Source organism: Papilio machaon, chromosome 2, assembly GCF_912999745.1.
Source record: "Papilio machaon chromosome 2, ilPapMach1.1, whole genome shotgun sequence".
NCBI classification, from domain to species: Eukaryota; Metazoa; Arthropoda; class Insecta; order Lepidoptera; family Papilionidae; genus Papilio; species Papilio machaon.
Genome location: NC_059987.1, coordinates 5,897,352 through 5,912,024, shown reverse-complemented (window position 1 = coordinate 5,912,024; position 14,673 = coordinate 5,897,352). Strand labels below are relative to the sequence as shown.

General features: G+C 31.0%; 3 protein-coding genes across 3 annotated transcripts; 2 read left to right on the top strand and 1 right to left on the bottom strand.

The window, feature by feature from the left end:
* The first annotated feature begins 1,391 nt into the window (after nucleotides 1-1,391).
* On the top strand, nucleotides 1,392-2,685 carry LOC123722490. Its single transcript, XM_045684358.1, has 4 exons — nucleotides 1,392-1,643; nucleotides 1,829-2,009; nucleotides 2,149-2,202; nucleotides 2,454-2,685. The coding sequence occupies exons 1-4, from the start codon at nucleotides 1,620-1,622 to the stop codon at nucleotides 2,558-2,560; spliced, it is 366 nt and encodes a 121-aa protein (XP_045540314.1). The 5' UTR covers nucleotides 1,392-1,619; the 3' UTR covers nucleotides 2,561-2,685.
* A 4,384-nt stretch (nucleotides 2,686-7,069) lies between these two features.
* LOC106709007 (G2/mitotic-specific cyclin-B) lies at nucleotides 7,070-10,509 on the bottom strand. The gene is made up of 7 exons (XM_014500648.2): nucleotides 10,282-10,509; nucleotides 10,002-10,204; nucleotides 9,636-9,765; nucleotides 9,103-9,474; nucleotides 8,454-8,576; nucleotides 7,964-8,184; nucleotides 7,070-7,612 (listed from the first exon to the last, which is right to left on the bottom strand). The coding sequence occupies exons 1-7, from the start codon at nucleotides 10,309-10,311 to the stop codon at nucleotides 7,231-7,233; spliced, it is 1,461 nt and encodes a 486-aa protein (XP_014356134.1). The 5' UTR covers nucleotides 10,312-10,509; the 3' UTR covers nucleotides 7,070-7,230.
* A 559-nt stretch (nucleotides 10,510-11,068) lies between these two features.
* LOC106709011 lies at nucleotides 11,069-12,945 on the top strand. Its single transcript, XM_014500651.2, has 2 exons — nucleotides 11,069-11,354; nucleotides 11,714-12,945. Exons 1-2 carry the CDS (start codon nucleotides 11,229-11,231, stop codon nucleotides 12,824-12,826), a joined length of 1,239 nt encoding a protein of 412 aa, XP_014356137.2. The 5' UTR covers nucleotides 11,069-11,228; the 3' UTR covers nucleotides 12,827-12,945.
* Nucleotides 12,946-14,673: the final 1,728 nt, after the last annotated feature.

The window sequence follows — 14,673 nt, the reverse complement described above, 5'->3', positions numbered from 1 at the left end:
TTTTAAACTTTAATAACAAACATTTTTTGCAGCTCTTTCCCGAGTAATGTACTATATTTTAAGAGATTATTTATACTTGTAGTGAAGTACTAAAAATAAATAAGATTTTTTGTTGACCTATAAATACCCGTTCGGCATAAAAGTCAGAAAGATGACATAATGTTGTCTGAAACATGTTGACTTTTAGAGCTCAGCAAAATGTTGTCTTTTCGATAACTTTTTGTCGATGTCATTTTAAAGCAATCTCAATGATAACTAAATGATGACTTTTCGAGGACATATTTTTTTAGCCGACTTCAAAAAGAAGGAGGTTATCAATTCGACTGAATTTTTTTTTTTTATGTGTGTTACCGCGAATCTCCGCCCCTGGTGGTCCGATTTTGATAAAAATTATTTTAATCGAAAGGAAGTGCTTGCAGGTGGGTCCCATTTTTTTGTTTTTTTTTTTAAATAACTAGAAGACTAGTAGATTTTGAATAAGCTTCAAAATTTGTTGCGAAAATTAGGGACATTTTTGCTTTCAGCGTTTACGTAGGATAAACTATAAGACCTACATCAAAATGACGTATGGCGAATTGTAGCTCTTTAAATGTGCTAAATAAAAGTCCGCGATAGCATATATCTATCTTTTATAGTTTTCTCACAATAACCATTTTTTTCTTTACGAAACATTAATTAAATTCTTGCCCTATTTCCGACGCTATTATTCAAGTTCAGTATTAACCCTTATGTAAATAAATATGTTCATTACCAAGAGAATTTAATGTAGATTATATTTGCCCTTGAAATTATATCATTCTGTCTAATAGTTTAGGAGATATCGTAAGAATAAAATTACGCGGAAACGAAAAATGCTACATCGCGTTACAATGAATAGCACAAATTTGCTTTCTGGGCTTATTGTTAATAAAACTTTTAAAAAACAACAGCGGCCATTTTGTTCTATACGGACCTCTCACTCATCCATTAAAGAGTGATTGTTGACAAGCGTGAATTGCATCGTAATTCGTTCGGCATTGCTAAGTGTTTTTATTCAATTATTACAACATAAACGTAATATTTTTGACTTAACATACTGGTTGAAAATATAATTAATAGTATTTGTGATTCTTATTATTCAGTTAGTTATCAAGAATTTAATTGCCGAACAAATGAACTTGTAAGTATGAATATAGGTTATAAACACATTTTTTCATATTTTATAACTAATTAAATTATTTAAAATTGTTGTAAGACGATGCTCGTCGCTATTTTAATTAAATGCAGTTTAAATATTTTACTTTTTAAAATATTTCTAACTTTAAACATTTGTATACAATTTTGTTCATTTAATTCATACATAATAAAAAAAAACTTATCAGCATCGTCTTTGTAAAAGTGTCTGATAAAATTTAGAATGCCCTAAAATTTAATGAATATTTTCAATTTCTGATTTGATATTTTTTTTAGGATTCAACACAAGATGTATTTCGTAGTTTTTTGGGATAAAACGTCTGCAATCGTACCTGCATCATGGGTAGATTCAGAATCTCGAACTTTCAAGTGGCCGAAAACAAAAAATCCTACCTTACTAATTATTCGAGCTGATAACCCTAAAGATAATTGGATCACTTATAATTATGTTCAACTCTGTGGTCCATTTGGTAAAATTATTTATACTATACAGTAAAATATGTAGTTCGTTGATCGGGAATAATTGGTTATAATCTCTTCATGTATTTCTGTACTTTAACTTTCAAATATGGATATGCAAATATTTGCAGTATCTCACCCTTATATCAATAGTGAGATAATAATTAATTAAACTATCATTATTTTTTTATAACAGGCATATGACGAAGCGCGTGAATTCGAATTAGATGCCCTAAATCTGTCTACAAATGATGATGAAGGTTTTGCTGCTATTAAAACAAATAAAAAATTAGAAATTGTAGATAAAGGAAAAAGAAACTGCAATAAACATTTACGCTCTTGTGATACAGAAGATGAATCGACGCCTATACAAAAAAGTAAGGATCATTAGTTTGAATTTAATTGTAAAATTTAAAATTGCATGAAAATTGAAAAGAAAAATGAATAGTATTTGTTTTACCTTTACCTAAAATTTTTTATATAATAATTCTAATATTAATTTTATTTATTTTATAGAAACTAAAAGTAGAAAGAAGATAATATCATCGTCAAGTTCTTCTGATAATGAGGGTATGTAACAAATAAAGTTGTTCAATTATATATAACTAGCTTTTACCCGCGACTCCGTCCGCGCGTAATAAAAAATAGAAAGCGGGGTAAAAACTATCCTATGTCCGTTTCCTGGTTCTACGCTACCTTCCCACCAATTTTCAGTCAAATTGATTCAGCCGTTCTTGAGTTATAAATAGTGTAACTAACACGACTTTCTTTTATATATATAGATTATTTTGTTCCTTATTAATAAAACACTTTATTTACAGATAGCGGAATAAATAATATACCAATGCCACCTGCCACGTACGTGAGCCAAAAGGATCAGCAACCACCACCAACATTTAAAACTCCTATATCATTACTTGAGCCGTAAAAGTATTTGTAATTTTAATAATAAGATTATTTATATTGGTATGTAATATCGTTACTATTCATTGTGTTATCAAATAAACAATAATTAAACCTATTTTCCATGTCAATTTTAATTTTACACTAGCCTCTTAATTTTAACATAAAAACGTTAACTTTATGATCTCTAGAAAATGTTATCTTTCTGATATCTTTTTAATGATCTCTAAAAGATGGCGCTAGATGGCTCATAAGAGAGCTTTATGTTAACTTTATGTTAACTTTATGTTGACTTTTTGGTTATCATTTCTGATATCAGATCTTGAATAATGTTAACATTAAGAGAACTTTATGCTATCTTCTTGCCGAACGGGTAGGTATTGACTTGTTATATTATTTGTTTTTAAGACTAAAGAGTAGAAATAAAGTATTATACTTACACTCGAAGTACATAGGTAATTATTTGGAATAGTATCCAAAGCATAAAATTGTTCGAGAACATTTACTACAAATGAAAAGTTGTTAAGTCGTGACCCTTTGTAGTTCAGTTATCGAAGTTGTCAGAGCGTTTGTTCCACGACAAAGTAATTGTCGGCCGAGATGTCTGGGGATATCCTTTACGACGTAGTCCGACGCGTTGAATCCTTGTTGTGTAACACTATTGCGGAACAGATGTCTCTAAGCAAACTCTGGGTCTTACTCGAACGATCGTGCACTTTCGAACTTAACTTGCAATGCAAGAGTAAGGCCACAGGAATTAGTCACTCTATGTCATTCATGTGAAGAAGATATAAAATGCAAAAACTGCCCTTTTTGCATCATTTCGGTAAATGAGTCTTTTTTTTTTAATATAATGTATTAATCGACTTTTAAAACTTACGGGAAAATGCAGTCGACTTCGTCTGCAGAAGAAAAGGAGCCTATAATATGCCCGCGTTCATCAGCTAGCTTTCCATCGAAATCGGCCCAGCTGTTTCGGAGATTACCCGGAAAAAGGCGAATTTGCGGACAGACAGACAGACTAAAATTTACAAAAATTATCAGCAACGCAAATACGAAACATGATTTTTTTCAATGTTACATATAGGCACTCCAATTTAATTTATATGTTTTGATTTTGTTATTAAAAAACATACAGCCAAAATTATTCTTCGTATCGATAATATGTCGAGTGATTAAACCCATCACTAGGTCTGCGGCTGGGATGAGGCACATGTCGACAGTTTTCACCCCATTTGAGGTGCGTTTTTATGGAATACACTCAACCGCTCGACCCTTCCGCTCCGACAACAAACATGAGATCAGCTCAAGCGAGCTCAATTGCTCACATCCCTTGTATTCAATTCATCGTCTTACGGATTCATTCATATTTTTTTATCAATCCAGTCATTCATTAATTATACATCATTTCTAAAATCCAAACTCTCCAGCTGTATTTATAACTCAAAATGAAAGAAAATCGCACATTGTATCTAACAAAAATGCCGTTAGCCTGCGTTATTTATACGATGCTTTTGAAACGGTGCCTTTTAACGGCACTTTTAAGTGCTACCCATGGCGGTCCAGCTCGTTGATCACTGACAAATTGCTGCAAGCCACAACCTGATAGCTAATACAAGCTAACATAGGGAGAGAGCTAAAAGTACCATCCAAGTCTAAAGTTGAAAGTTTAAGCAAAAATTTTAGTCGAAATTAGGCTATTGTAATCTGATTCAAACAAGTATGAAACAGACATTTGGCTTCCCCGAATAAATCTCATCTACCGAAGGCCTGAAGATTAATCCCATCTCCTGATGGAAAAAATATGGTTGGAATGGGACTAAAGAGGTATTACCGCTTCAATTGCCTTTTAACGCTTTCATTACTTGAAGTCTTTGACCAATTAAACTTGTCACATATTGCTCTGTCATTGTCAAACTACAGAAGCTTACAGACTAAGCAAATATTGGACAATGTTATTGAAATATTTACATTCTACAGTTTACTTATACTTTGTACAGTTTACTTGACACAACATATCTTATTAACTTAAACATTCAATAGACACGTAGTAAAACTACTAGCACTTCTTTCATATTTCGCTGGAAATGAGTAACATATTACGTGCGGGTGGGCCCCCCGGTCGCAGGCACTTCGGCCGCTTCCACTCGCATCCGACAAACTCGTTAAAAGTTGGCGGAACAACGGAAGGATCGTTACTCGAAGACACTCGCAGCGCCGGACGTTAAGTAGAGAACTATATAACGCGACAATCATATGAAACATTTTGTCTCGGCACAAACTTCGAATATAAAATCTTTCAGAGTTGTTTTTATGCTAATTGGAATATACAAACTGGTAGGTACTTATTTACACTTCTAGTTTCAGGTCTCGTGCCGTCAAATTTATAACGTTAATAAAATGATTATACACTTATCATGTCTAAATTTAAAAAGCTACAAAAATAATATATTTCCTGCTAAGCCACAGTATTCCGTTAAGAGGATTCCCAAAGCTGTAAATTGCGTGCGCGAAATATTTACGAGACAGGAGTACGCAACACTACAATGCCTGTATGCATTGGAATAGCGCGTTCGTTGCAAAAACGCTAAAACATACACCCAAACTAAATTGGACGTGTATTTTTTATGATATAAATGCTAACAAGCCAGTACAGCACAGCTGAATAACGAAATAATAGTAATTCTACCAGCAAAAAATACGATATTGGTGTGCCATGAGTATACGTGCTATATCTATATCTATATGTATACAAATAGAAGAATGTTACTCGTAACTAGTAACAAGGTTGCGCCTCATCAGAACATGCTTCTCTATTCATAACACTTATTTAATATTTACATGAATTGTTTATATGATTTTTTATTTTTTTGCTTAGAAATCTCGAGTAAAAGTAAACATTAAACTAAAAAATTCCCATTGCCATTATTATATGCCGTTTACGAATTTTATAATTGGTTACGTGTTTTAATTTGAAAATAGTAGGTATCACATACTATAAAATTTCAGTAAGTAAAAACGAACGGCTTAAAAAATAGCAACGAAACTTTCTATGTTTCCAGTTCTCACGGCGGGAGACCGAGCCATGGAAAAACAGGAAACAAAAATGGTTCGGCTAACCGCCGAGCGTTAATAAATTCTTCGAATTTGCGAGGAGAGGGCAGGCTATGGAAGCGCCCGCGCCCGACCCACGTTCGAATGACCCATCGCATCACCGCATCGAACGAACGCTATGATGCACCCATACTAAATATTACAATAATGTTATATGGTGTTGTCCATATTGAAATTAATATTATAAATATAGTCTGTGATAGTCGCAAATTAAACTGATTTCAAAAATATTTGACGCAAAAATGTGCGTTGCAATTACTTTACTAGTTTTTTTTTTCTTTTTTAATATCGTCATGTAAGCTATAGTGACCGCAATGATGTGACTATTCCAAAATGTTTTCGGTACGATTCTTTGTATTTTCTCTCTCTAATGTATGTTACATTACTATCTCTAATGTAGTTACATTTAAAGTTTCTGAAAGTCGTAAAAAATTAAGCCTAAACAAAAAATCAGTATTGAACCAGAAACTCTTTTCTTTCGCTTCTATAAAAATAATATTAAGACAGACATCATTCTTATGTAAGGAAGTAATTTTAAAAAAAAAAAGTTAATTTGAAATTGAGTTAAGTCGAACAATCTCCATTTTAAATCTTTTTACTTTGCAATTAGAAACTTAAATGAGACCTGTCAATTTTGTACTTTCTCAGGCGTTAAAAGATTCACAGATTAACGCAGAAAATTGTCGCACTCATTTATCATCCGATTCTCGATTACGAGACTGCTTTAAAACAGTCATACCAAAAAAACTGCTAACCTTTAAAATATAAAATCTATGTCATACGTTTAAGATAAGGAGCACGCAATCGCGATCTTGGAACTGGTAAAATGGAAAAGGTATTTAAAAAAATAAAAAATCGTGATAAAACAGAATTTATTATTTAAAATATCAATCACAGGTCTAAGAACTATACAAAAATACATTATAGGCTTAAGGCAGTAAAATACACTTCGTTGTCGTTCATGTTGTAAACGTGGTCACCACAATATGGTTCATTTCTGTCATTTAATACAATATTTAACTAGAATCGAATAAATTATATATATCTTGATCTTTTTGATTAGTTAATATAAGAATTTAAGGTTAAATAGAATTTAAAAACCGTCAAAATGTCAATCAACTATTTCATATTGCTATTTAAAGTTACAATATTTAATAAAACCTTTAAGGTTCTCGTAAAATAATTAGTACATAAAGATAAATGATTGTTAGAGTTACTTTATGTAACAAAATTATTATCATTCTTTAAAATTATTTGAACCATTATTGTAAAGTTATTGAACGTACCACGTGATTACATTTCGACTACGTTACAAAATAATATTATTTGAATTATACATAAATAATTAAAAATTACACATCAATCATTAAAACCTTTCAGTTTAATGTCATAACAATACTGCTAAATACATCTAAAAATCTTCAAAATCAAACAGGTACTAAATCAAACCCACATACAAAAACTCAGTCAGTCAGAAAAATATAAAGCTAATTACAAAACAATAACCAATTAAAAAAAACTACACGTCCACATGTCACAAATCACAAGTCATGAATTACAAATATACAAAATCTAATGCACTTAGCTACTTGAAACTTCCGCCAATGTATAAATAGATTCACTCCGCAGCTGTGGTAATGTCGATACTTTGCCTAATTCCGCTGATGAATATATTTTGAACACAGATTTAAACTTATTTTTCTCCACATCGACAACAATTTGTGCTAATTTCTTAATTATTGGATTGATATGTTCGAAAGAGTAGCCAGAATAATATGACAATGTGGGTGTCCATACATCTTTGAGGCTTTTGCTTGATAGAAGATGAAGAGAGAGACAAATGGCCGCCGCAGCGACCTCCGACGGACGGTAGTGAGCAGTTGTATACTCAACAAGGCCCAAGTCAACCAAATATTTAGCTAGGTGGTGATTTTTCGATGTCCCGTGAGCTGCTTTTACAAACCTAGAAAAGATAAAACGGATTTTAAATGTAATTTATAACACTAGGTCTAATCTTAAAGGAACAAAAATTTATATAAATATATAAAGTATTATGCAATAATTTAATACTTTATTAGTAAAATCTAAAGATTAAAATAAATAACATGGATATTAATATTTGTAATTATTTCCAGTGGCCAGGATTAAGATTTTACGAATTTATTTAGTTTATTAAACCGCCATCTAGTAAAAACAATTTGAAAACTCAAAAGAAAAAGCTTTATTTTTATTATATATAACTCAAGTAGAGCTTTGCTTTTACAAAACCATACAGTATGTTACAAACAAAAAAAAAACTAATTAAAATGAATACCTTCTTAAGAAACTGAGTGGTATGGGGCGAGCGAGGCAGTATCCTATTTTCACAATGATGTCTCTCTCACACTGGAACAACTCTTCCTTGGTATAAGCACAGTCCGTCACATAAATGAAATCGTTAACATTGGGTGCATAAATATCTTCGTATTTGCTTGCAATGAACAGAGCAGTCACACCAACCAACTGCAATTTATTCTTCGGAATATTTGGGACAATCTGTAAAAATAAAAATATACAAAATCTATTTACAAAAAAATAAAACAATTGATGGCTTCTGTTATTTAATATTGAAGTTATCTACGGAATCACATTATCGTTCCCTTCCTCACTTAAGCAATGGGAAGGGTATAAAAAAAGGAAGAGTTATGGGAAGAGAATATAAGTCAAAGATATATTGTTTGTATTTACCTAAATAATTAAAGTATAGCAACAGAACAGTCAAACAGTAAAATAAATTAATGCCAAAAAAAAAAAAAAGTTCACACCTGTAAATATCTGTCAACAACTCCAACTGTTATTTGAAATGTCTCCAATGACAATGAGAACTGATGTTGTACTTCTGCCAACCATTCAAGGAGTGTTGCCCTCATTTTACCAGTTATATGAGTCTGGAATATTTAAAATTGATTTGTTAAAAATTTCTAAGAAAATTCATAAGACATAAGGTTATACACTACACTAGTGATTGTCAAATCCCCCCCCCATCCCCTTTGAAAATCAATTATATGTATTTCAGAGCCCCCTAATTTTTATTCAGCCCTAAAGCTTAAAAACCACAATTCCTTTACTTTAATTAATTTCAATGCACCCCATTTTTAGGCCCCTTATCGCCCCCTCCTAGGTTTCAAACGCCCCCAAGGGGGCGTTATCGCCCACTTTGGGAAACACTGCACTACACCATTACATCAATTTAATTTCAAGAGAATGGTGTCTTCAATATGAATTACTAGCTGTCGCCCCTGAATCCGTCCGTGCGCAATTAAAAAAAAAAAACTTAATCAGTAGCCTGTATTCTTCCAGACAATGTTCTTTAATAATATTAGAATAGGTAATTATGAAGAAAATCATAAGATGGAATTCCTCAGGCCATAAGGTAACCCCACAGGGAAATGTTGATTTTAGAAAAAACTTTACCTGATTTTGTAAGTGATCCTTTTCAATGGGATATTTTTCTTCTAATTCTGTCAAATATCTATAAATATCTTTAATGTAAATTGACATAAGCAAGGGACTATTACGGTCCCTGGCATCAATGTCTTCAATATCATTTGGTAGAGGTAATGGCTTTACAAAATAACCCGCATCAGCATTGTCTTTCTTCTGTCTCTCCGAACTTGCTTCAGACAATTTTAGTTTTCCTAGTGAATCCGTTGGGTCTTTTAGAATTGGTTTGATAGCCTTAGTAGTCTTTACTTCCTTCACAGCGTGCAGACCATTTATTTTCTCATTCTTCTTTGCTTGACTTTCTTTAGCTTCCTTTGTCTTTTGTGCTTCTTTTATCAGTAGCTAGAAAACAATTAAAGTTATGTTTCCTCCATACTAATATTATTAGATTTTATTGTTCTTGTTTAGTTCTATAGCAAACTTATTATAAATATTTTCAACTATTAAATGAGAAGTGAATACATCAAAAAATACTAAATTTATCTAATTTAAAAAACATATACCTTAGTCCGAGCAGCTGCCTTTGCAGCAAGACTAGCTGTACTCTCCTCACGCCTTAAAGCTGGTTTTGAAGGCAATACAGGCTTAGTAGCTAGTCCAGAATCTACTTTCGATTGTACATGATTGTAATTGCTGAAAAAAAAACCGTTAGTACTTTACATGCAATCAGGTACGATCAATTGGGTCAGTTCTTATTTTAAAATATAAGTGAGGGTAGTGGGTATTAAAAAAAATAAGTTTTTACAATATCTAATTGAAAATGTTTAAATTTTTTATCCAGCTGTAGGATAAAGTAAAATAACAAATATTCTTTAAGGTATTTAAAGGTAAGCCAGTGTTGAAGAAAATATGATATTAATATTAAGTACCTTCGAAGAGCAGCACGATTTGGTTTCTTGTCAATCTCGGATACGGTAACAGTGATTTTTCCTTTATTGACATCGCGTTGAACTTGCAAATTACCATTTATTTCGCCGAGAACCCCACGAACAGTTAAGCCATCACGTTTTGTAGGGAACGCTGCGTGGGTTTTAGTTTTCCCATAAATATTTTCTTGGTCATGTAACTGCACCTAAATAGATGATTAATTAAATGCACAATATAAAAACCGTAACTGTAATAATAACAATTAAAAAAATAACTCATTACCGTTCGGAGTTTTCGAGTTTGAACCTCCATTATAGTGATTTGTGGATCTTGCAGCTGTACGAACCGAAATATTTAATGTATTTCGGCCGCCTCTAAAGACTAAACTTTTGCGCAATTATATCAACTTTCCAGAAGATAACGCACTAGGAAAAAAGCTGATATACGAACGACCACCAAACTCAACAACTTAAAACTCCACTCGAAAGTAACGGATAAAATCAAATTCAGAACGACGTAATGTCTGCTAATGCCTGTGATTGGTTCAGATTATTTTAACGGAAGCAACCTATTGTATCGGAAAGTTACTACTATGTTTCTATTTTTTTTATGTTAATTTCACACAATCTAATATATAAATTTAGTAATTTAAATAATATTTCGATTTTTGTTTTTAATTAGTTCTAGTGTACTTTTTTCTTTTTTTCCAAAAATTTTATTAAGTAATGAAATGATTGGTTCTGCCATAGACAATTATATTTTTTGCACAGCTGACTGATTAAGCATAAATATATGTACTTCAGACTTCGGAGATCTATGAAAAAAATCAATAAATGGCTTTGTATGTTGATAATACCTATTTTAGTCTGTATAACTTAAAAGGATGTAGGGATAGCTTAAATTTTAAAATGTACTTTAAAATTTCGAGATAAAATGTAACTGTAATTTTCCTATTCATTTGGCGATATGGAGTAGCAACACTGTCCCGTTTACCAACATCAATTTTAAAATTAGAAATCTATTTTGACATTTGGAGCCGTTACATGTTTAAGTTTTGTTTGATTTTGTCGTGTTACATTCTCTTTGCGTTTTGACTCCTAGAAATAAAGCTAAAATATTCTTTTGCTTATATTATTATACAAATCTTTACTATGTTTTAGTTCAATGACTTTATATTAGTGCTTTATTTGCAAGAGATTTGTTTCATTATATTTTAACATACAGTGATAATGGGAAGTAACACCAGTAAATCTATCAGCGAGACAGCTGTTCATGAACAAAAAAACGATTTGGACATCGACACTAATCCTGATCCTCGATCGCCGACTCCTGAAATAACTCGGACGCCATTACAGGTATTTATTTTAAATCATGGCTCTGTTTGCAAAACTTGTAATAAAAAAATATTCACAAAGTTTAAATCCTAACGAACAATTTTGATTAAATTTTTACAAATGAGAATATCATAGTCTAGAAATTATTAGGTCTTCAGTGTGTAAAAGTTGTTGAAGACTTCCATTTTTATAAAAGATTAACCAAGGTAGATGGAAATAAAAATAATATTTAGCTGGCGCGCTTTTAGTAATCTCGCGCCGTGACAATTTATTTCATACTGATTTCCAAAAACTTGTGTCTCATTCATTATTTATGCAAAAATATAAGACAGAAAGCAGAGTTGCTAGTTTTTTAATTTATTTTTTTGTTTTGGTTTCAGAACAAGAATAATTCTAAACATAACATAACAAAAAATGTAGACTTAAGAAAGACTTTTGAAAATGGACAAGTAGATGAGAAACTTATTCACAATAATCCCATTCTAACAGCAGTCATCAAAAATCATTTGCAGTCTTATGACCCTCGGTCTCCAACACAAGATTTTGAACGAACTCCAATAGTTTTACCTACAATTGATGAAAATGGAATTAAGAAGAAAACATCAAGACTTCAAAATAACAACAGCTATGCAAGTCCATGTTTGAAAAAAGATCCCAATGATGATTTTGAGACATCAGATAGTACAATAAACTTAAGTCCAGATTTAGTAGTAGCCAAAAATTTATGTGATGGCTTCTATGATCTTTCTCTTAATGAAACGCTTGATGAAAATGAAGAACCTTTGGGATCATCTACCACATCTAATAAGTGCATTGAGGATAAATTAAGTCCTGATAGAACTGATCAGCCCAAAGTATTATTAGAAACAAATTTTGACTATGTAGATTTGAAAAATGATGATATTGAAGATAGTAAGTTATCCTACACTAATGGAGAAATAGAAGAATTCAAGATATTAAAAAATGATCCTAGATCACCATCTGTTGATATCAAGAGAACTCCGATAGTTGTGACAATGACTGAAGGCAATGATAGCCAAGATAATGTTGAAGAGATGTCTGATGACACTCTCATTAAGGTTTTACAAAGTACAAGTGAACAGACACATGTGGGTGCTAACAATGTGGATGGTGTACTGATTTATGAAGATGAATCTGCTGTTATTACTACTCCTAAGAAAACGAGGCCTATTCATAGCTTAGGTTCTCGGACCCCTTTATCTTGTATGAAGAACACTACAGATGCATCTCACACACGGTCAAAATCAGCTAACAATTTGGAAAAAAAGAAAGAATTAACAAAAACTGCATCACATTTGAAATATGTTTCTCACATTCCAAGGCTTAAGTCCTTGTCCAAACAAATTACATCAGGAAGTTTGGTATCATTGAAAAATACTTCTAAAAGTTCATCCGTCAGTGGTGACTGTGAAAATACACCACCACATTCTCATAGAGACAGATGGGATAAGGACAATAGTATTGTACTTTAGTCTCCATCATTATGGCTAATAGGTTTTCATGGTCTCTATTTTCTGTGTTTCCTATTTCTCAAAGGAACGGTTTCTGTAATTTTATCCACTAATCGTAGCTTACTACTAGGATATTTAGTACTTGCCTTTTTAAATTAAAGATTCATGTCTTAAAAATTCAGATAGAATTCTGTATGATCATATATCATTAAAACATTCCATCTATGCAATGGATTGATTTTGAACTACAATTATTTTAAATCTGACCAATTTATAATTGTAAAAAAAGAACTGAAAACATATTATCTCTAATCTAATTTAAGGTTTCAGGGTTTCAGTCATAAATAAAGGCACAGAATAATTTAATAAATTTAATTAACACTAGTAACAATTTATGATTGCAAAATAATAGAATTGCAATTTAAATACAAGACATAGAATGCAATTGTTAAATGAAAAAATAACATTGGAATGATCAGATTTTTATAAGAGATTTTTTTCTTTAAATATAATTATGACAAAAATTTTGTTGTAGCATTACAATACAATAAAAAATATTACGATTTTAATAAAAAAATATGGTCTTTCTTTTCTAAAATAACCTTCAAATTCCTCAAATAGATAAGATGCTATGAATACAAATCTCAAGAATAATTTTAGCAAGACTTACATTTTAACATCAAAAGCATTGTTATTTTCCTAAACAAATTAAGCAAACATCTATAATTTTAATGAGCAAGAAATATTTTCTTATTGAATTTTAAGGAAACTGAAAAATAAGAATTTGTAATTGTTGGGTTTATCTCCATTCATAAGCAAATTTCAAATCAAATTAGCTATTCTTTATTCAATTACAATTCCTGTATTTCACAGCTCCAATAACAGGAAAGCTTTTCAGTACCTATTTTAGTATATTTGTTTTTTAGTGTTTTATGTTTAGATTATTTTATTTTAAACCTCTATTTGCAATCTATCATTTATTGATCATATCTGATGTGTAAAATTACCTATTACACAATAAATATTTCAAAACACTTTTGAGTGCAAAAATCTGAAACAATAAAACAGCGTCAATGTACCATATACATGATTATAATTTCTCTAACCAAGAAATCTTGGATCTTTTTTATTATGCAATATTCGAAGTATTAAAATTCGTATAAAAGTGGTTATCATAAAAATATTTAGTGATTTGGCACACGCAGTATTTTACATTAATCTATAATGAATTTAAGAACAAAATAAATAAATATATTGCAGTAGATTATTGTTAAATTATTTATAAATCCCATAAGGCCTTTTGATTTAAATGGAGTGGCAGAGCTAATGTTTTCGGATTTATTAGACTTAAATTAAATATTTAGATTTCCCTCCATATAACCTTTGAACACTTACTGTCACTGTTTAATATTGAAATACATTTTAATGTGACTTTGCAACGATAAAGTAGTTATGAATAGTGAAAATCGTTATTAGCTTCTGTCATGTGTATTGAAATTGTGAATAATAATAAAACTGTCTCATTTTTCAGATTGGTGAAGAGAAGAGAAAGAATGTAAATCAATCGCATAATTGCTAAACATTAATAAAAACTTGTCTACATACTAGTTGATTTTTTTAGTATTCGAGTTGGGAGATAAAGTTTATTCAAAAACTAAATCGAGGATTACGCATTTGATAAAATAATGAATATATTAAGCTGTTCAGTGTTTACAGTAATACAGGGAATAAAATAACTATTGCACATATTATTCAATTATCTTTTAAAAAACTTCAGGTACGCATTACTTTATTAGTAAACATTGACATGCAGAACAAAATAATACATGCATCTATTTACACTGGATGTTTACATGATCAACTCTAAC